At 32.7% G+C, this 21,430-nt stretch overlaps 3 protein-coding genes across 8 annotated transcripts; 1 reads left to right on the plus strand and 2 right to left on the minus strand.

Moving 5' to 3' along the window:
• Window positions 1-552: 552 nt before the first annotated feature.
• LOC126920577 (protein bicaudal D) lies at window positions 553-12,046 on the minus strand. Of its 3 annotated transcripts, none has more exons than XM_050731174.1 (8): window positions 11,574-12,046; window positions 11,122-11,262; window positions 10,204-11,040; window positions 9,964-10,110; window positions 9,611-9,667; window positions 7,983-8,412; window positions 7,641-7,895; window positions 553-7,027 (listed from the first exon to the last, which is right to left on the minus strand). In XM_050731174.1, the coding sequence occupies exons 1-8, from the start codon at window positions 11,781-11,783 to the stop codon at window positions 6,747-6,749; spliced, it is 2,358 nt and encodes a 785-aa protein (XP_050587131.1). In that variant the 5' UTR covers window positions 11,784-12,046; the 3' UTR covers window positions 553-6,746. The 3 variants fall into 3 exon arrangements, with proteins under 3 accessions (XP_050587131.1, XP_050587132.1, XP_050587133.1); XM_050731175.1 differs by having other exon boundaries at window positions 9,635-9,667; window positions 11,574-12,045; XM_050731176.1 differs by lacking the exon at window positions 9,611-9,667 and having other exon boundaries at window positions 11,574-12,045.
• Window positions 12,047-12,993: 947 nt separating this feature from the next.
• On the minus strand, window positions 12,994-17,880 carry LOC126920578 (CCHC-type zinc finger nucleic acid binding protein). Of its 3 annotated transcripts, none has more exons than XM_050731177.1 (3): window positions 17,699-17,880; window positions 16,307-16,560; window positions 12,994-16,143 (listed from the first exon to the last, which is right to left on the minus strand). In XM_050731177.1, the coding sequence occupies exons 2-3, from the start codon at window positions 16,547-16,549 to the stop codon at window positions 15,919-15,921; spliced, it is 468 nt and encodes a 155-aa protein (XP_050587134.1). In that variant the 5' UTR covers window positions 16,550-16,560; window positions 17,699-17,880; the 3' UTR covers window positions 12,994-15,918. The 3 variants fall into 3 exon arrangements, with proteins under 3 accessions (XP_050587134.1, XP_050587136.1, XP_050587135.1); XM_050731179.1 differs by lacking the exon at window positions 17,699-17,880 and adding an exon at window positions 17,328-17,459; XM_050731178.1 differs by lacking the exon at window positions 17,699-17,880 and adding an exon at window positions 17,323-17,431.
• Window positions 17,881-19,287: 1,407 nt separating this feature from the next.
• LOC126920260 (splicing factor 45) lies at window positions 19,288-21,406 on the plus strand. 2 transcript variants are annotated; one of them, XM_050730357.1, is made up of 5 exons: window positions 19,288-19,537; window positions 19,633-19,902; window positions 19,973-20,284; window positions 20,377-20,808; window positions 21,049-21,406. In XM_050730357.1, exons 2-5 carry the CDS (start codon window positions 19,786-19,788, stop codon window positions 21,334-21,336), a joined length of 1,149 nt encoding a protein of 382 aa, XP_050586314.1. In that variant the 5' UTR covers window positions 19,288-19,537; window positions 19,633-19,785; the 3' UTR covers window positions 21,337-21,406. The 2 variants fall into 2 exon arrangements, with proteins under 2 accessions (XP_050586314.1, XP_050586313.1); XM_050730356.1 differs by having other exon boundaries at window positions 19,288-19,902.
• Window positions 21,407-21,430: the final 24 nt, after the last annotated feature.

Here is a 21,430-nt window from a genome sequence, read left to right on the forward strand (position 1 = left end):
AAAGATGTAAACAGGATATTCGCCTTCGCCATTGAAAGACGTTCTTCTAACGTGAAACGATGAGAAATGGAATCGGTAAAAAAGAACAGATGAAAAATCGATATCTCCTCGACATTTTGACTAAACGTGGACCCTGTTAAGGTGCAAGAAACACACGAACGTCCTCGAAGACGTAAAAGCTCGTACCCATCCTAACCCCATGTATCTTTCTGGTCGACAATAATTTCAGCGCAAGCTACGCAATCGGTTAAATCGCTTAGTCTATGCCGTTTACGGGCTGTAGTCTTATTCGGTACTCGACCGTTTTCTTTTTACTTGCTAACGTTCGTATAATACGATCTAAGCCAAACACGAACACACCACTGCCAGGAAGTCAGCCAGAATTGGGACGCAATCAGAGCTTTTATGGAAGCCTTGAGCAAATCTGCCTGCCAGTTATTCCCGATATCCCATTTTTCTCGATTACCCCGCCGGCAGGTAGACTCTGATGTTTATTGTTTTTTAATAATCCTCTTATTGGATTTTTCTCTTTTTTCTTTTCTTTTTTTTCCCTTTCTCTCTCTCTCTCTCTCTCTCTCGCTCTCGCTCTCTCTCGCTCTTGCTCTCTCTCGCTCTCGCTTTCTCTCTCTCTCTCGTTCGCGCGCTCTCCCTCTAAATTTATATCAAATCGTTCTCGATCAACTTTCTCACGAATGTAAAAATATAACGACGTTTGTCTCTTTTGTTCTTTCTTTTACATTCTTCCGTGTTTTTCTTTTTTTTCTTTCGTTTTCTTCGACGTTAAACGATATCGATCACTTCGATCGTTTATCTTTCTCTCCTTTCTGTTAACCGTATAAGCTCGATGAAGGACAGACAGAAAGAAATACTCGTTCGTTCGAGAGATTATTTTTAATGCGAATCGCGGACGAATTTTTTAACCCTCGTCCGATAAATGCTGGATCATCGTCACGAACGTCGAACATTTTATTTCGTAGCGAAAAAGACCTTTTTCCGGAAAGGTTCTTTTCTTAACATTGTTTGATTTATTCAATATATCGATACTTTACATCGTAAGATGTACGTGATGCGAAGGTGATAACAGATTTATAACGAAACAAGTGGAAACTATAAACAGGTAAAATTATCGAGCATTTAATCTCTACGTGTATGTATGTATATCCTAACACACGTAACTTGGAGCTTGGTAAAAACGAAATATCTACGTAAGTCAGAATTGCTCCAGCTTTCATCGTCTGAGGGTTAACGAACCATTAATATGATAAAACGTTTCTAAAATGATAGTAATCGTTTAATACCGGTATTGTCGAAATGCATAAGACGATGTTTCTTTTAAACGGTACTAATTTTAATAAGTGACTCGCACCATTGTGAAAAGTAGAGAACAGACGTTTATATTTGTCTTTTGTATGGACGAAAACAGTTTGAAAATCCTCGATAAATTTCTCCTTTGAAACAACGGTATGGTCAATCGTATTTTTCAATCTACTACATTTGCGGAGCAAAAGAACACGTTTCTACGGATTCTTCCTTTGGGAATTTCAACGGGGTAATGCCTACAAAGAGCTTTGCCGATACATATAATATGAGACGAAGGAACTTTGTGAAGGACGTAAGTACGTGAAGGATAATAAAATCCCTCGAAAGGACAGAATGTCTTTGGCAAAAGTCACTTACAGCTTTGCGCTTCGGCGACCGAATTTCGTTCGTTCGTTTTCTCGTCGGAAAATCTTTGCTTCTCCCATCTCTTCTCATCTTTCATTATGCAAAGAATATACGCGTATAATTATCAAGATAATTACGTCTCGAATTATATTAAGAAATTTAGCGTTTTAACCCTTTGAGGAATGTTTCCTTTAAAACAATACGATATATCGCAATTATGTAATAATTATGTATAATATATATATATATATATATAATATAATAAAATAAAAGAAAGTATATAACAATTTTATATAATAATTAATGCCATTTAAATAATTCCAGATTTATAGTACTCTATGCTACAGAACGATACGATATTTTTCAATTAAAATCATCAAAAAGATCGATGTGTATGTACCTAAGCTGCGTTTGTTTGCCAAGTGATCACGAGATTTCAACAGCGTTACAGTCAGCTTTATCACAACAACGGCTTTGTCGATAATACAACGTATCAATATCTGTGTTGATATCGGTATTACTATTCGTATCGAGATCGGTATGAATATTCTGGACGTTACAAATATTTACATCCCAAATTTGTTAAGTATTTTAACAATTGGGTATTCAGGTATTTGAGCACTCGAATACATATGCTTTCAGATACTTGATCTCTCAGTCATTCAGATACTTCGATACCTTGCTACTTGGGTTTCTTAATGTTCAGGTGCATAAGTATATATTTGTATATATGACATTTAAGTGCATGAATATATGGGTGTTTACGTACCTGATTATACACAGGTAATTATAACTACTCAAATACTCGAGGATTTATATATATATATATATGTGTGTGTGTGTGTTATTCATCTCGTAAATAATGCCATTTTACTACAATACGTACGTATATACGAGTATATTAGATAATCAATCGATAACGTATCATCTCTCATGCCTAAAATTGTTTTGTCCGTTAACATATCTTTTAATAATTTTCCTATTAAATTTTTAGAAAACCTTTTAATAAAACTCCTCTTACGACGACTTTAAACTCAACTCTCAAACAAATCTCGTTGCTTTATGGAACGATCCAATATTTGCTGAATACTAGAGTACATTGGTAATCGAGTAATTTAATACGTAGATATAAAATATCATATTTGAATATCTAGATGTTCAAATTATTACCTACATAAGCGTGTAGATATGTATTTTAAAGTGCTCGAATACTTCAATACTTGGATACGTCTTGTTATATAATATATGGATTAAAAACTTTAACGATGAAAACGCACTTTGTTCCACAAAGGGTTAATATCATACAACATCCGATAGAAATTATTAGAATTAGTATTTTGCTTCGAAACGATTTCGAATCGCCTTTGGACAGCGCGGACGGCAAGGCGAAAAGTTAAGGACGAATTTCTTTACGTTAAGGACGAAGTCAGAAGGAGAATGTAGTAACTAATAACAGTAAGAATAATCGAGAAAGAAAAGAACATTTTTCTCTAGTTCTTTCCTGGCAGTGGCGTGAAGGGAAGGGAAGGGACGGTGGCTTGAGGCTGGCTCGGTTTATGGACATAAATTAGAACTACCTGTGTCTATCGCACGAACTTCGACTTAACAATGTAGTTTTAAATGGAAAAAAGAAATTAATTTACAATAATGTACGTGTAACTTTCACTTGAACATCTACATAATGAAACTGAGGAGAAAACATATACAGCGAATAAGTAATAGAAATAAAAATGGGAAAATAACATAAAACAAAAACATAATCTTTGAATTTTATTCCATTGATTGTTAGCTAATGTTAACGAAGGGGAAACAAAAACATAAATAATAAGATTCTCCGTCTCTAGTTAAAACCGTAGACACAGGCAATACAATAACTATACGGTATAAATACAATAATAGTGATAACTGATCAATTGATTGATAGTCAATGAACGATCGATAAATTCTCTTTAGGTACTCATCTGGATTCCGCGACGAAGCTGACAGCAATATCGCAATAATTAATATACAATTGTAATGTTGTTAATAATAATAGTAATAATGACAATAATAATAATAATAATAATAACACTAATCATGTTAATAACAAATTTGATTAAAGACGGTTCACAATAAACGTACATGTCACATACATATGCAGGATATACTTCCTTACATAAAAATTTTCACCATGATTCAAAATAAATATTATCCTAATAAAAGCGTACGTCTGATAAATACGAAGCATGTATATATAATAAATATTGCCTTTTCAATTAAGGTTGGAGCAGAAGAAACGTTGAAAACTTGCAATTAATATGACTCTCAATAAAAAGCTTGTGAAATTGCACGAATATAACTGCATTTAAATATCCTGCATAATGTACCAAGCACATTATGCTTGTATCTCTACGAAAATATACGCACACACACACGCTCGCGCGCATTTCGATGAATGATTAAAATTTCAATGTAATTAGCGCTGGTAAATCTCGCAGAAACATTAGATGCCCATAAAATACTTTTCTTTTGCTTTTACGAAAATGAAAATTTCGCTTGCATACTGCAACTCAACATCGTACCATTTTATATATACACTCTCCTATTTTTTCTTCTTCATTTATTTTACATTCTGTTTTGACAGAACGAAATGAAAAAAAGATGTATGGATATATATATTTCGAGTGCTACAACAAAATAGATTGCAACAAATATACAAATGAACAGGATCCTCTGGCACAATAATTTACTAATAATATTAGTTAGCTTACTAACTAATAATATTATTAAGTAAACTAGAATAGTATTAGTGAAATAACAAGTGACAAGTTGTGAATCGTAAACTTCTGTTGCACAAATAGTTTTTATAATTTTACAGTTTTTATTGTTTAAACAGTTTAATTTGGCTTGTTCGCTGAAGAAACTTGTTACTGTTGCGCAAGAGAATTAATTAGCATTGGTAACTTGTAACTAGTGATGGGATCAGCTTCGATATGTGCTTTTAATGCTTATAAATCAGAGTCATATCTAATAACCAAGGTTCGCTTCATGGGGTTCGAATAGTACTCATAACATGTAATGATTCATTCATTGTACTTGCCAAATATCCGATCTATAGAAGGTATTTTCAAACTCCAGACTGAGTACTCGAGTTTCGAAAATCTACTTACAAGTACATCGATATTAGAATGAATAAATACTCTTACAAGCACTAATCGAATCGTGAGCGTCAGGAAAGCACCGTATATCATATTTATACCTTTGCGAGGCGAATCTACTTCGAATCTGTCGCGTTCAAGTTCGAATCTACTGCGAATCTACGCAAAAGTATTGTTTCCTTTTTTCGAAATGCTTATAAACGATTCAAATCTAGCGAATCACTGTTCAAACCTACTTGTGATGTATTTGAACCCATCACTACTTGTATCTTGTAGCTTGGAAAATTTCGCTAATAATATTAGTTCAATTGTGCAAGGAGGCTCGAAAACTTAAGAAAATAAAAAAGTAGCATGCATATTCATAAATAATATATAGCCACCTTAGATTGCATCTGGTAATTAGTTATGTTTCTATCATCAATAACTGTGTCAAGTACTAAAATCCAATATCACTAAAGCAATCATTATGCATTGATCAATACCAAAAAGCACAGCTGCTGGTTAAAAAGAAAATGGTTAAAATAGATAAACAGACATAAATTAACAACAATCAAAATTATTAAATAAAATTATAGTGAATGCAATAATATTGCTAATATATATATATATATAATAATAATAATAATAAGCTGCCCAAATTACACAAAATTGATTCGAAGCCTGTTTAGGCCAAGTTTTATGAAATACTTCCAAAAGATCCTTTCTCACAAAAATAATAAAATCACAAAATACTATCGTATAATAATACGATGTCAAAAAATGAGTTAAAATGAACTGAAAAACAGTGATTGAAATAAAAGTGTGGAATAAAATATAATAAAACTGTCTTCGCGCAAATGGTAAAGTAATACTTCTTTGTCACGATCAAAGTATATTAATCTGAGAAACTGCTTGGAGAATGGGTCCCTAATTCTGTTATTCTGCTACTCTGTACTTTTTTTTCTCAACTCTACACGTCTACGACTTTTTTTTCCATTCTACTTTGATTATAAACGATTATAAACTCTACGGTCGCGCACAATAATATTGTCTCTATGGTATGCAATGTAAAGTTCTCGTTTTTCTTTTCCTTTGTCTACCTAAAAACAGTATACGTTCATTTTATCATGCATTCTCCTTAATAGAAAAAACTTACTATATAACCATATGAACCATCCATGCGGAATTATTTCCTGTATGATTACACAATAATACTCAATATCGTACCAAAAGGTGAAAAATATAAATCTAGCTACGAAGAAGAATATACGATTGCTAAACTGTAGAAATAAACACATTTACAATTAAAACTCCACATTTCGTTAAAGAAAGGACAATCGATTAAAAATCAATTCTAGATATCGATAAGCGTGCTACTCACGAGAATCATTGATCGATTCTGCGTGAATCTCCAAGCATAGAATATTTTAGCAACTCTGCAACAATGTCGCCGCGTGAAATAAAAATCTTGCACAACAGAAACGCATTCTATGCTTGTTAGACATCTCTACTAACAATATTGGTAACAGGAGGCAGAGATTTCTATCAGTTTCTACGATATGGAGCAACATCGATACAAGAACATATGAACATTTCAAAACTTTTCAAATGTCCTGATCCATGTCCCTTGTAACGCGTATTAGAAAAGCTGTTCTTCGCAACGAGAACAATCTTTAGTCTCTCAACCTTATCAGATGGAGTCGAAATTTGTAAAAATATTCACACGACATAATATATCCATAATCCTACTCTATATTTGTAGTAAATTACACGATGAAAAAAATGTTTGTAATGCTAACTTGTTTCCCTGTTCTGCTACTGTGGTAAAAAGTAATCTTGAGCAAGCATAGCTACATTTTTTCTGTAGGAATGCAGATAATGTGACAATAAACGATAAAAAAAAAAAAGAAAAGTTTAAAATCCTCGTTTTTCTCAGAACAGCTTGCTCCACATCTTCATCATTTTCTAGAAGAAATCTCTGCCTAAATGAGGACGGTTCGTCTGTTGCGACATTCGCATTCTACCTCGTCCATTTGCACTAGTGGCGTGTCTTCGAGTATTCCGTAATTCTCGATCGACCTCCAGTTCCTCCAATTTCATAGTCAAAACGAGTTTTTGCTGCACAGCCAGACGTAACAGGGAGTTCAATGTTTTCCTATCGTCTTCTGCAGCGGCTAATTGACGTTGGAGCTCGTCAACTTGTGTCACATATTCTTCGCAACGTGCGGCAAACATCGCACGCAAACCTGAGAAGTGTGGTTAGCAGGTATTAACACCAGATACGAAGAAGCACCATAAAGGTAAATATCGAAAGCATGATAAAGAATTAAGAAATAATGCGTTAGTTATATGTAAACGGAAAAATTGTTCGTAAAAATTAACGTAATGAATATGTAGATTTAAGAACTATTTTAAGTATTACAAAGCGATCAAAGCATAGGAAACTCTTCCTCTAATTGTAATAGATATTAATGACCATTCTTTTAGTAAGTACAGCCAATTTTAGAAAAAAAGAACATTTACATGTTAAAGTAGTAAGTATATTATTAAGATAATAAGTATTGTTTACATATTAATATATATTTTTGCTATGAAATAAAACAGTATTGTTGATAGCAAACTCTTAATGCCACTGCAAAATCAATTGTAGTGCAACTCATTACAAGCAATAAAATGTACACAAATGCTGATAATCGCGATTAGTTTTACGTTAATAAGTTAATATACAAATGTTAGAAACACAAAAAATAGAAAAAAAGGATAAATTAACTATACTCTTAAGTGTCATCTTAAGTATTATTACTCTAAACATAATGTATACATTGTTACAAACTTGAATAAACTTCATAATCAACTTACTTGAGAATGTTGCAGCATTTTCTTTTAACATTCTAAGCTCATTCCTCAGTTTCAACATAGTCTCATTAACGATACTCTTCTCATTTTCATATTTGCCCTTCAAATTCGTAAGTGCTACTTCTGCGGTATTCTTGTTCGATTTAAGCACCGTTCTCAAAGTCGCGATTTGCTCGCGTTTAGCCGATAACAAGGCCTTCAATCTAATTACTTGTTCTTGTAAATCTGCTACTTCCGCCTTGTTCTCATTCACTGAACCTGTGATTTGCAATGAAGGAACGGTATATTATAAATTATGCGTCAATTGAATAAGCAAGTAAAAATCGCGAAATTGCTCAAACTTACCCTCGCAAACGTTACAGACGTTCGACTGCATTCCTTTAACTTTGGAAAGTTCGATCGTATGCTCTACGGCACTTCGAAGGTGTTTTATTTGATCCATCGCAGTTTCTATATGTTTGGCGACTTCTTTCGCTTTACTCAGACTTTCTAAGTCTTTAATTTGAATGTCGGTTTTAAACAAAGTCCGACACCATTCTATCTTTCCATTCTCTTCTTCCTTCTCTGGGACGATCTTCTCGTGATCGAGGACCACCCGTGAAGGAATTTCTCCATTAACGGTGCAAACATGATGATAAAGTTGCGCTAATTCGTCAGAGATATTTTGCAAATCGTTTTGTGCAGAATCAAGAAAACCACCAGCTTCCACTGCAAGTTTTGAGAGAATAGAAATATCGGATTCGAGTTGTATGCTTCTCTGTTCTGTATCTAAAAGCTGAAATACAATAAATAATCTTTATATTCGTATTAACTTTATTTCCCAAAAATAATACTATTTTTATCATTTGCTGTATATTCATTGCGATTTTATATACAGAGTGTTTCCCGTCTTACCCAACAAATTGCAGACACATAATCTACAAATAAAAATAAGGAGAGAATGTTATATAAGGTTTAAGCGTAATCACTTTATTGCAAAGTTGCAAGCAAATATTTAACATAACGTGAACAAACTAAACATTTGCAGAATCAATTAATCATGACAATAAATAAAATTCTGAATAAATCTGCAATTAATAAATTCCATTATATATCGATATCAAGTTTGTATTAACAAACGAGGGTATCTTAAAATGAGAAATTAATTTTTAAGAGATTATCATCAACAATATTAGCTATGTGAATAATCTCAAAATGTCACATAAAAAGAACGAAAACATAATCAACCTTTCATATTCTATAATACTGAACTCATTGCTATATATATATATCATGTAGCATTAAATATTTGTAATATACTTTATATATACTAAAAATAATATAACTTTGTAGCAAAGCAAAACTTCATATACCACCTCTTTATTATTTTCACTTCTAGATTATAGTTTTATAGCTCGTCGAATAAGAAAGGGAACACTCTGTGTAATATCAGTTTTAAAAACTTCGAGTACAAAATTAGATTGTTTACATATCAAGAAAACAGTACTTGGCAATTGAAGTAATTTTTGCAAGACTGTACAAGATTGTATATGTATAGAATGTCTGTTTGAACATCGTGCAAACAGGCTCTGTGAATCTGACTCATGCTACGTTAGATGCAAGTAGAAACGAATAGAAGGAGAGTATTCATTGAATTTTTGTTCCTAAGCACATTCTATTTTAAAGCCACAGTGCATAGCGATTGAGATCCGTACATTTATTCGGGCATTCGATAAAAGAACATTCAAATAGACGCTAATGTGTCAACTCGTTTGTGAAAACAAATGCTAATACATATAAAATTTGTGATAAAATTCACAAAGGAGTTTATAATTTGTGATATGATATATTCGTCAGTAGCCATAGGAATATGTATAGTTAAATATATGAAATTATCAAAAGCAACGATGAGTTGTTAGGACACTGAAAAGCAATCTGTACGGATCATTAAAGGAGCCAAAAGACAAGTTGTTATTATAATAATTGGTAAATACGTCAAAGGGACCACACGTTCCAACCTTTTCTCGAAGGCTCTTCTCTGACTCGGGGATCTGAAATGCCATAATTTCTATTCAAAGTCTAAATTTTGAATATTAAATGTCATTGTGTCAGAGTCACAGTTTATTGTTGTTATTTACATGTACCAAATTTTTCATCAATGAAAATTTATTAGATTACCGACTTACATTTCTGTTCTTCATAATAGTTGCCGCAATGTTGCTGTTTATAAATTTGTAAGACAAGAGGCATTATACAAAAATGAAAAAAAATTAAATGAACGATAATAAAAAGGTAAAAATAAGGAGGATGAAATAAAAAATGAAAACAGTGGCAAAATATTATGTACCTTGTTTCTAAGATTTGTTAATTCTGTACGCAGTTGTTGAGTTGAATCAGATATAGTTAAACCATTTTCTAAGTCAGCCAGATCCTTTTGTAGTTGATTCACTTCACGCGCGGACATAGTGCTCCATTGATGATACTGCATTATCGCCTAAAATAAAACACAAGATTAATACATCAAGTGCAAGATATTATAATACAAGAAATTGAAAACAATTTATTTCAGTATATTTTGTATATATACCTGATTCAACTTATCTAATGTTGTTTCTTCAGTTTGTTTTTCAGGTAACTTGGAGTGAAGGTGATGTAATGACTGCACATGAGCTGCCAGTTGCACTATACGCGCAACAAAGGACTGTAATTCATTCTGGCTTTTCTCAACTGCATATTGCGACTCCCGCAAATTTTGCGTAAGATGAGCTTTCTCAGATTCTGCTAATTCTAATTGTTTTTCTAATTTCTTCAATTCATTCAAATGAATCTCAGAGAATAAGTCAACTTGTTTATCAGTAGCAGAAGTCCCTGGTTCTTGAGTTTTTAAGTCTGCTTCAATTCTACGTAATGCAGGAGAATCATCTTCCCCATCACTACATATTGTTTGATCTTCTGTAATTCCTCTAATAGAAAGTGCAAGATTGCTAAGATTATAAATTGATTCACTATTAATTCTTTGATCCAACTCCTTCTTAAGAGCATATTTTGCTTCGCGCTCAGCTTGTAAAGATTCAAGCGCTTCTTCCATTTGCTTCTCAGCAATCTTTTTTAAATTTGTTAATTCTTCAACTTGACTATTTAGAAGTTCCACCTCTTCTGTCAATCTCCTTATTTCATGTTTGGCACCTTCAAATTCTACTTGACTGGATCTTAAACCAGAGACTTGTTTCTGTAATGAAATATTCTCATCTTCCAATTCCGAATAGTCCTGGAGAAGTCGAGCTTCTCGAAATCTACATTCACGTAACATAGTACGTAAGGATTTCCTTTCTGCCTCTGCTTGTTGATGATCTTTTCCAACTTCTTCACGTTCTTGCAACGCATGATCACGTTCTGCTTGCACAAGTTCCAATTCATGACGTAACTAGATAAAATAATATCAAATGATAAACGTATGTACATCATAGAAATTGTTATTGTTATGTCTTTTAAAAATAGCACATACCTGTTTGGCTTCATTTTCCAATTCGATGATCTGTGTCTGAAGAGATGTTTCTCTCGCAGCACTTTCGCTAAGAAGAGTCTCTTCTTGTTCTATACCACTTTTGGTAGTTAATTTTGTGGTTGTCTGAAATTTTGCTAAAGCCTAGAAAAATATAAAAAATAATTATTTGCGTAAAAAGACTTAATTCAACTAATACCACTTTGAAATTAGAAACTATCTTGATTATAGCAATAAATTTCATACTAATATGCTATCTAATTCAATTAATGCACATTTAATTGCCTTACTAAAGCACGCGGTAATTAATGCCCGATAATCATGGTCTGATTTGCGAGAAACATATGTTAGAGAAATGGAAAATTAAAAATGCAAGTAATCGTTCCAAAAATTTTCGATAAAGTGACAATTAGGTAATTCACGTGTACCAAAATATGAAAGGTAATTGAACTAACCTCTTGCGTGATTTCTAGCTCGTGTTTCGTGTTTTCGTAGAGGGCCTCGAGATCGTTGCATCTTTGTTGTAGGGCGGACTTCTCCTCGAGCAAAGCGAGACCGTATTGAGCAGATTGTATTTTTTCCGTAGAAGCTAAATCTAGTTCCCGTGATAACCTTTCGATCTCGATCCTGAGTTCCTCTATCGTGACTCCTTCTGTCGTGGCCATTGCTGTGCGCACCGTTTAAGATCAGTTTGCTCCTTTTCCCGTCGAATGCTTTCTCGTCGTTACCGCAAATAAATCGGAGCATCGGCGGTCGTAATGTATTTTGAACGTCAAGGCATCATGCGAATGTTCGTGATGCTATTTTCTTGGCGTGCCCACTTCCCAAAGTCTCACATCTTCCGAATATTCACGACCGTTTGACAGACGTGAGATTAAGGTGAGAGGGCACGGGAAACTCACACAAACCGGATACATATTCCTATACATGTTCCACGTTCCTAGATTCTTATTTCGTTATTCCACCGTTCCGTTCTGTTATACCATCAACATGACATTGTCATTTTTTTAGCGATCGGAATTTTAATAACTTCCTCCAATTCTGGACGAAGAGATTTTTTTTCTTACAATCAATTTTTTAAACATTTCAAATATATAGCGAATGAAATTCATTTATACCAAATGATAAAATTATTCATTCTTTTCAAAAGATATCTTTTAGATTTTCATATACATATGAAAACTTAAGGTACATAAATATTTTAGTTGAAAAATTTTTGGCAATATTGTAAGTTTTAGTAGATTATCATTGTAAATAAATAATTTAAGTGTTTACATGTGTACAGTTTTTTACTACCTTTTGAAACTCGATTCCTTTTCCCAAGACTGTAACATTTATTACTCAATTTTAAAGTTTTATAAAGATGTATATAATTATTTAAAATGCGACACAAAACGAATAAAATTAAAAAAAATACTAAAATATTCAGAGAATAATAATCAGCATGCATATAACAAAGTAATTCATTAACTACCTACATTTTGCGTCGTTAAATTATCATTTATATAAACAAATACTCGATGCAAAATTATAAATTGGATATTTATCATGCTAATAAATTATACAAGAGAATTTGAACATTACGATACAGTACTTCTATGTACAAGTTAACGAAAAGATATGAAACACTTAACAAAATTTTGTTTAGTAATATACACAAAGGATTAACGAACTAAAAAGGAAAATTATAGATTTACATTTTATTAATAAGTGATCTCGTCTTTCAACCGAAACATAAATAGTACATGAAGTACATATGTCCATATATCGTACTACACTTCCTTAGTCGTAGATGTAACAATACCCCTCGAAATAATGGGTAAGTGGAATCATATGATAAGCATTATATAGGGAACAGAAAAGAAAAACAAGATCTCGTCTTTGCCTCTCCGTACACATTCTATTTCAAAAATTCAGTTTAAAAACATAACTTCAAATACTCCGCAATCCTTTATTACTTTGCAGCTTATTTTTTTTCTTCCTCTTCATCCTCTTCTTCATCTTCTTCCTTTAAGTATTAATAGATTAATATAAGTCGAGCCGTGATTCGGCCGTACACGGATCGAATTAGTTCATACACTGTAACAGTCGTATTCTTTACAATATTCGTACGTAAGTCTTGTAGCAGAGACAAAAGCGCAGGTGCCCTATTCGCACTCGTTTTTAATGCTCGTCTGAACCTCCGGTGCCACCAATGAACCCCACATCTAAATCGAATATCTTCAAAGTGTGCTTTCCCTTTTATCGACATCCTACATAGTAAGACATCGGTTGTTTTTCTTTTTGTCTCTATTTTTCTTCTTACACGATATATTATATATATAGTATATATTATATATATATATTATATATATTATATATCCATGTGCATATACACATTGAAATCGTATAACATATCGGTTACAGAAACAAAGAACAAAATTACTTTCTTACACAGATTTTTACTCGGTCGTCTCTTTACAACTCATGTATCCAATGAAAGCACCAAAGATCCATTACGGTCCATTAGCGAAATATAATTTTTTTGATCCTCCAAATCTCGTCAGACGCACTAGTGCACTGATTACAACTACCAAAATCATGTATGAGATCGGCTTAAGTCCCGAACAGTTAAGTGTATAAAATGTTGCAGGACACCTCTACTACGCGATACACAACGCACAAGGCGCTTTTCTTTAGTTCCACCAAGTCAGGCACGCCTGGCTTCTGAACATTAATACACATTGTCGCTGCTGGTAAAAGCATCAATTTTCCTGTATACACGTAGTGCACGTGGCCATTCGTGGTCATCATCTACTGAATAATTTTAAAAAGAATATCCATTAAAAGTTATACGGCTACATGAACGGACGCGTGCACGACATGTTCACGCCAAATCTACCTAGACTAAACATAGATCCGTGAACGATCTTAATTTAAATTGAACCGTTCGTTCGGTAGAACGATTTTCAATCAAAATATTAGGGATTTAATCAATTTATATATCCCAACAACACTGCTTGCATTTATAAACACGGCATTACCGTTCTCGAATTTAACTGCAGTCTATTTCGTTTGTCATTAGACACGTTCATTTTCTTTTATCACCTTCTTTCTTTTTTCATTTTTCTTTTTTTAGAAAAAATCTTGCATACTTTGTACTTGTAATAACATAATAGTCTGCTAGTACCATGTTCGGAAAGATATTTCCAAATCCGCAACAGTTTCTTTTCTTTTTTATCACCTCATGATTTTCAGTAAATGTGCTCGACAAGAAAAAAAATTACTAGACAAATTGTATCTATAAAATTTCGTTCTACAACTTATAAAAAAGATTAATTTAATACTTTATACATGAAAATATAATTTGTTCCTGTTTTTCTGTGATGTATAAATAAGAGAATCATCGGAATTAGTCACCAGCAACGACCAGAGTATATCTAGCTTTTTACAGTACAAAATACAGCTCCTGGCACATATGTATGTATATATGTATACACATATGCGCATATATATATATATATACATATACCTAGTAACGAAATATTTCACCATATGTAAGGATATACTAAGGCAAAGTGCAACTGCATCCTTTGAAAGTTCATAACAATCACTGACAATATGAACAATGGTGACCTCCTGCATAACAATTATGATTGTACATACAAAATGTGCAAATTTGTATAGACCTCTGTGTTTATATGTATATATACATATATACGTTGTGATGATCATTGACGACCATACCGAGGTAATTGCATTCATTTTCGCTTAAAGAATCTGACATACGAAGCATATATATTTTGCCCTGGTTTATGAGAATCTAAGATGATACTTCAAGTATAACTGTATATAAACTCGTAAACACTGACAATCTTACAATTGTGCAACTTTTGCTGATGTCTGAAACTAAGTCTGTTATAAAATAATAGTTCAACGATCCTCATTACATCCTTACACATTAAAAATTGGCGTTACTAAACCTTACTTATATGTATTCAGGGCCGGCATGTTCACTTCCTTTCCCATTACTTCTGAACTTTTTTTTCTTCTTAACTCGAGTTGCTAGAGAGTTCGAGAGGGAGGACCGGATACAAGATGCGTGGATGTGAGAAAGGAACATAAATTTGATTTATTACAATTTTTTTCGTAGTCATTATATATCCCTTTCTTATGTCAAACGGCTATCCATTTATAATTCAATGGTCTGATAATATTTCCTCCCTCAATGTGAATTACCAACAAATATCTCAAATTCCATCAGCTGAAGCTGACAAAATATGTCATAAATGCTGCACTTGTAAAATTTCTTTTATGAAATATATTAAGAGTCCATACATCTTGCATCACAAAATAATACGCGTACGAGATAGTTTGAAGGTCAGGGGACAGAGGATTCATGTCTCTACTCTAATTCAATCGAATGTTTATAATATTATTACATCGTATAGTGTGTATTCATGTAATGCTGGATGTGTTCTATGTGTAAATGTACTTTGTGCGCGCGCACGCATGTATAGTGTAATGTAACAGCAATAAAATAAAAAAAATAAAAAAAACAGAGACATCATAAGAAAAAACCCTTGCGAAGAGAACAACGACATGTAGAAAGGGAGGGAAACTAGGAATAAAATGGGCTTCCGGGAGTTGGGCATGGAGAGATGGAAATTCGAACGACTATGACAAAACTCATTTTTAGCAATTATACGCATCAACGAGACATACGTTCGCACATCCCTACCTAGCTACAATCCCCGGTAGTAGCGCGCGCGACGGTAAACGGCTTATCGTTAAGCGAGCGGCACGGATTCCGGTTATCTCCTACTTTCTGTCATCCTGATCACATTCACGGCTTAAATGACCAGGCTTGCCACAAGTATAGCATGCTTTTCCTCCGACTTCAGTGCAGTTACGAGCAAAATGACCTGTTTTATTACAATTGTAGCAACTTTGCATTCCAAAACGTCCAGAATCATTACCACCTTCGGGGCAGCTACGTGCCATATGACCAGTCTTGTTGCAGTTATAACAGCTCATTTCAGGCCCCTGTTAAAAGCATTCTAGGTTACAATATTATTTTATCGTTAATATACTGCATGAAATCTTGCAATATATTAATACATGTAAAATAAACAAATGTGATGCTAAAAATTGATATAGTAACATAAACATATGAAAAGAAAGATAAAATTTGGAAAATTATAATAACCTGTTGACAGTCTTTTGCAATGTGCCCTACACCTTGGCAACGGTAGCAAAGGTCTTGATCTTCTTTACATTCTCGTGCAAAGTGTCCAAATTGGTTACACTTGTAGCACTTGTCACGACCACGGGCAAAACCACCTTCTCGATCACGGCCACGGTCTCCTCTACCTCCACCTCCACCACCTTGTGGACACTCCCGTGCATAGTGACCCATTCGGTTACATTTATAACAAGCACTTGAACTCATTTTCTATAGATCTACAACAAAAATTAAACAACATATTAACATACACACATGCATATGTATTGATATACTAACATTTTTTTTAATACATTAATAGTAAATTCAATTTTAAGTGATATATAAATTACATTACATATATAGATATGAGATGGCCACACACATATATAAGAAAATTATGTTGGTATTTAAATTAAAATGTATTACCCAGTCCAACATAAAGCTAAAATATTACAATAAATAAGATATTAAAATATGATATTAAAATAGTTGTGGAATATAGTTTAAAACTTTGTTAAAGACTATAAATTATTACATATTCACTAATGATCTAATAAACATCTATAATGCAAAAGTATATACTAATTAGACAATATATTGATATACATATCTTCCAAATATTATATGGAACAAAATAAAGAATAGAATGGGAAAAACAAGATACTAAATCTATACCAGATTGCTAAAAAAAAGTTATAAAAGAGAAAAAGGCAAAAAAACGAAGAAATATTTAAAAAATATATACTCTTTATCATAAATCTCGAAATATTAGGAAAATTATAATATACAATTGGCAAAGTATTCGGAAAAATACAATAAGCTATTTTAAATAACAATATAAAATGGCATCGTGTATCCAATCCATCCTAGGTACGAGTACGTAGAATGCACGTGTTTGAGAGAAGCGTCGTGCACGCGGAAGCAGTTTCCTTATTTAAAAAATACTAGGTAACACGACAACATTCTACCAGAAAAATAATATTCAAATCATTATGTACAAAACCCTGAGAAATCGCCGTCTATCGTACAACGTGGCTCTCTTGCCCCCACTTTGCAGTGGTGGTACGCAAGTACGCCACGGCGCGAAGATGGCATCCGAGACTGACGCCGTACTGCGCTTTTTTTGCCTGGCCAAAGAAAAGATCGTCGAGGGCGAGGTATACATATACGAACGTGCACAAATCCCGCCGTATCGTACGATGGAAAAAAATTTTCTCCGTGATGCGGCGAAACGAAATAAAATCCTCATTTACTAGTAGAACGAGGAATTAAACCAACGAAGTCGAGGACCACGTGTGGAATCACAGAGAAAGAACCGCGGACCCGCTATCGCGACATATATCATTATTCTTTAGCAACGACATAGCGACTTACCTCCGGTGCTTGATGGAATCGCACAATAAATCCTCCTTTCGTTGGTCTTTACCGACACGTCAGGAACAATGGGTCCGCGGGAAGTACTGTTTTCCTGGGAAAACTCGAACCGATACTCAGCCGAATGACTGCGGCGACCATTGACTACGGGAAGGAAGATCAGCCAGCCAATCGTAGCTACGTTGCCCGCCAAACTCTGTTGCAACCATAGACATAAGAAACATAGACCACTGGTACCAAATAAAGAACGTGATCCTCGTTGAAAAAGAGACAGGGATATTTAACGTACTCTCTCTTTCTCTTTCTAACGGATATTTACTCCGCCTATAGAAAAAGAAAGGTTGATTTCGCAATTTATTTCTATCTCTTTTTCAACAAGGCTCATTTTCTTCACACACTATCCGCGATCTATACTTCTTATATCTATGGTTATAACAATGGACGCCACTTCCCCTACTGCGGCTATCGTAACCAAGTTGAACAACAAAATTATTTATTTATTAATATTTTTACCAAAATTATCATTGTAGTTATCGCATAATGCGTTAATTATTTATTAAAATATATAGTTTTTCGTGTAAACATCGATCACCGACAAAATCGAAGAAGGCAAATATGATTTTCAGAATATCGCTGGTGATCAACCTCGACATCTATTGGTTCAATATCTTCGAAATTGCGTTGATAACTTATTTCAACCAATCACCTAATGCAGCTGGAATACATCGAAATTACATTCAATTTGAAAAGAATTCATACAAAATGCGAACCTCTACGTCTTATTCAAAAATGATAAAATAAAATTGATTTTAAAAATAGAATTGTAGTTTTGTTATCGTTGGTAGTATATCAAGTAAAAAATAAATGGTCTGTAATAAAAGCAGATAATTTATATGTATTAAACAAACAATGTTTTATATATATATGGCGAGCATTATATATCCGTCGCTTATTGAAAGACGTGATTTATAAATTTCACATTTTATAATATGCACATGGAGTAATGAAGAAACATAAATACAAAATTTTAAGAATATATTAAGAAATTCTCTAATAATTGTCTCTAATAAATGTCTCTTTATGTAATATTTGTATAAAACTTGATAAAAAATATAATCTTGATAGTTGTTAACTATAAGCAATAAATATATGTTATCCTAAATATTACATATTTAAAAATAAATTTGTTCATACAATAAAAATTGGAAAATTATGAAAATACAATATGTAAAACGTATTTTTTATTACATATTATAGTATATTTACTTATGTAAGCCATTATTAAATAAGACAAATTATTACTTACGAAAACTATGTTTATAAATTATAAATAATGTTCAATGTAATTGTTTCATAGTAATTTTTATTTATAAAATGAGTATCTGCAAAAAGTTATAACACTATACTTCAATATTGATACTCATTTGCTTTGAAAAAATCAATTTAAAAGTGCATTCGTATCATTTAAAATAATTAATGTTTCTAACAAATATATATTGAATTACTACCAATATTTGTATATTGGATATATATATATTCATATCGTTTCCTTGTTTACTCTACTTTTTAGATCCTAAATTTTTTAATGTATGACAATAACCTACAAATATAACCTACAATTTTTCGGCTTTTATCTCATTTTTACTTTTTGTCAACTCTCTCTTGAAGTTTGATTGTATTTGTACATATATTTCTAGTAAACAATTGCATGAGATTCGCGAGGGTGCTATGAATTATTAAGCTTTAATAATAACTTTGGAAATAAAAGTTGTATAAGATATTTTTTCTTAGAAATCGTTTATTCTGACTACGCATACATATATGTATGTACTAGGAGAAGTAAGCATATCCACTATGTGAAATATTAAAATATTTGAAAAATGTTGAATTTGTACAACTTTATAATTAAACAGTGTTTTCAATTTTAATTGCAGAATTAAATAATATACATTTTAAAGCTGTTTCAAATTGTATTTGTTTGGTACGCAATCGTTTGTTAGTACTTCAATAATACTTGATAATTTAAGGTTAAGTGTAGTATGTTTTAATAAATATATTCGTAATATATAAAAATTAAATTAAAGACAATGTCTCTATACGACGATTTTGACAAACACAGAACGTCGGAAAAAGTTGTTGGATGGTCATCTAGTATCAAATTATTACAATCTCAACTACAATTAAAAAAGGCTGCCACTACACAGGTATGTGATCTTCTATAATAATGACTGGATGATAGTGGTATTTAATATTATTGTTATACCATATTTTTAGCCAAAACGCGAACAATATAGAAAAGCAACAGCAGTATTAGCACCTGTGATAGATCTAAAGTCAAAAGCCAATCGGAACACAGAAAGAGAAGATGATGGGCCACATAATAATCCACTCTCTTCTGGTACTGTTAGCAGTATTGGAGTAGGAGGTGAATTTGATTGGAATGTAATAAATGAATATGATCCTATGTGGCCTAATGAATATGACAAAGTTGTTAAGGAACTAAGAGATTTACGTGATAGAGAACATGATCAAGAGACTGAAATGCGTAAACGTAGACGAGACAGTTCACGCTTTGAAGATACGCAGGTAATATATTAAGTTCACTATATATATATAATTGAGAAAAATAGAATGTGTGGTTCACATATTTTTACAAATAATGTGCATATTTGCTTCAGGCTTCCTCTGGGAATAGTACAATGATTCCCCCTGAAAGAGACGAAGAAAGAACTCCTACATCAAGAGGTATTGCTGGGGGAGCAGCTATAGCACCACCACCTTCCCTACAAGAATCTTCTGAGCTTCCACCTCCAACACCAAGACCACCAACTAGTATAGGTTATGCTACATCATCAGTAGCAGCAAAAATAATGGCTAAATATGGTTTCAAAGAAGGACAAGGACTTGGTAAAAAGGAACAAGGAATGTCTGTTGCTTTACAAGTAGAAAAAACTAGTAAACGAGGTGGAAGAATTGTTGGAGAAAGAGAACAACTTATGCCACCACCACCACCTGTTGCTGTTTCTCCACCTCCAACACAACAGCAAGTTGCGCCTTTACAACCTTCGGAAGAACCTAGCATTACTGAAATAATGAAATGTCCGAGTAAGGTAAGAAAAAAATTAATTTCATTTGAGTCTTGTAGTATTAGTATTTGAGTATAGTATTTGAAATTCAAGTTTAATAATAATATTTTTACTTTGTGAAGTTATAATTCTCATGAAGTTTTTAATTTTTACGTAAATTTGTACATAAAGTATAGAAAAGTAAATATATTTTTCGTAAAATATACATGAAAAGGAACACAATACATATGTTAAAATTCTATTACAAAATATATTATTAATTAGGTTGTATTATTACGTAATATGGTTGGTCCTGGAGAAGTGGATGATGATCTTGAACCTGAAGTTAAAGACGAATGTAATACGAAATATGGCGATGTAGCGCGTGTTATTATTCATGAAGTAACAGAAGCTGCTCCAGAAGAAGCTGTTAGAATTTTCGTGGAATTTAAGAGAATAGAAAGTGCTATTAAAGCTGTGGTTGATTTAAATGGACGTTTTTTTGGTGGAAGACAAGTTAAAGCAGGTTTTTATTCCAGTGAAAAACTTGATAGTTTACAATTAATGGACTAACTTCTTGTTTTAAGATTTTACGTAATAAATACAACTTAAAAAGTACAATAACATGAAATTAATATACTGATTATTATGTTGAAAACTACATAAT

This window comes from Bombus affinis, chromosome 9, assembly GCF_024516045.1.
Source record: "Bombus affinis isolate iyBomAffi1 chromosome 9, iyBomAffi1.2, whole genome shotgun sequence".
NCBI classification, from domain to species: domain Eukaryota; kingdom Metazoa; phylum Arthropoda; class Insecta; order Hymenoptera; family Apidae; genus Bombus; species Bombus affinis.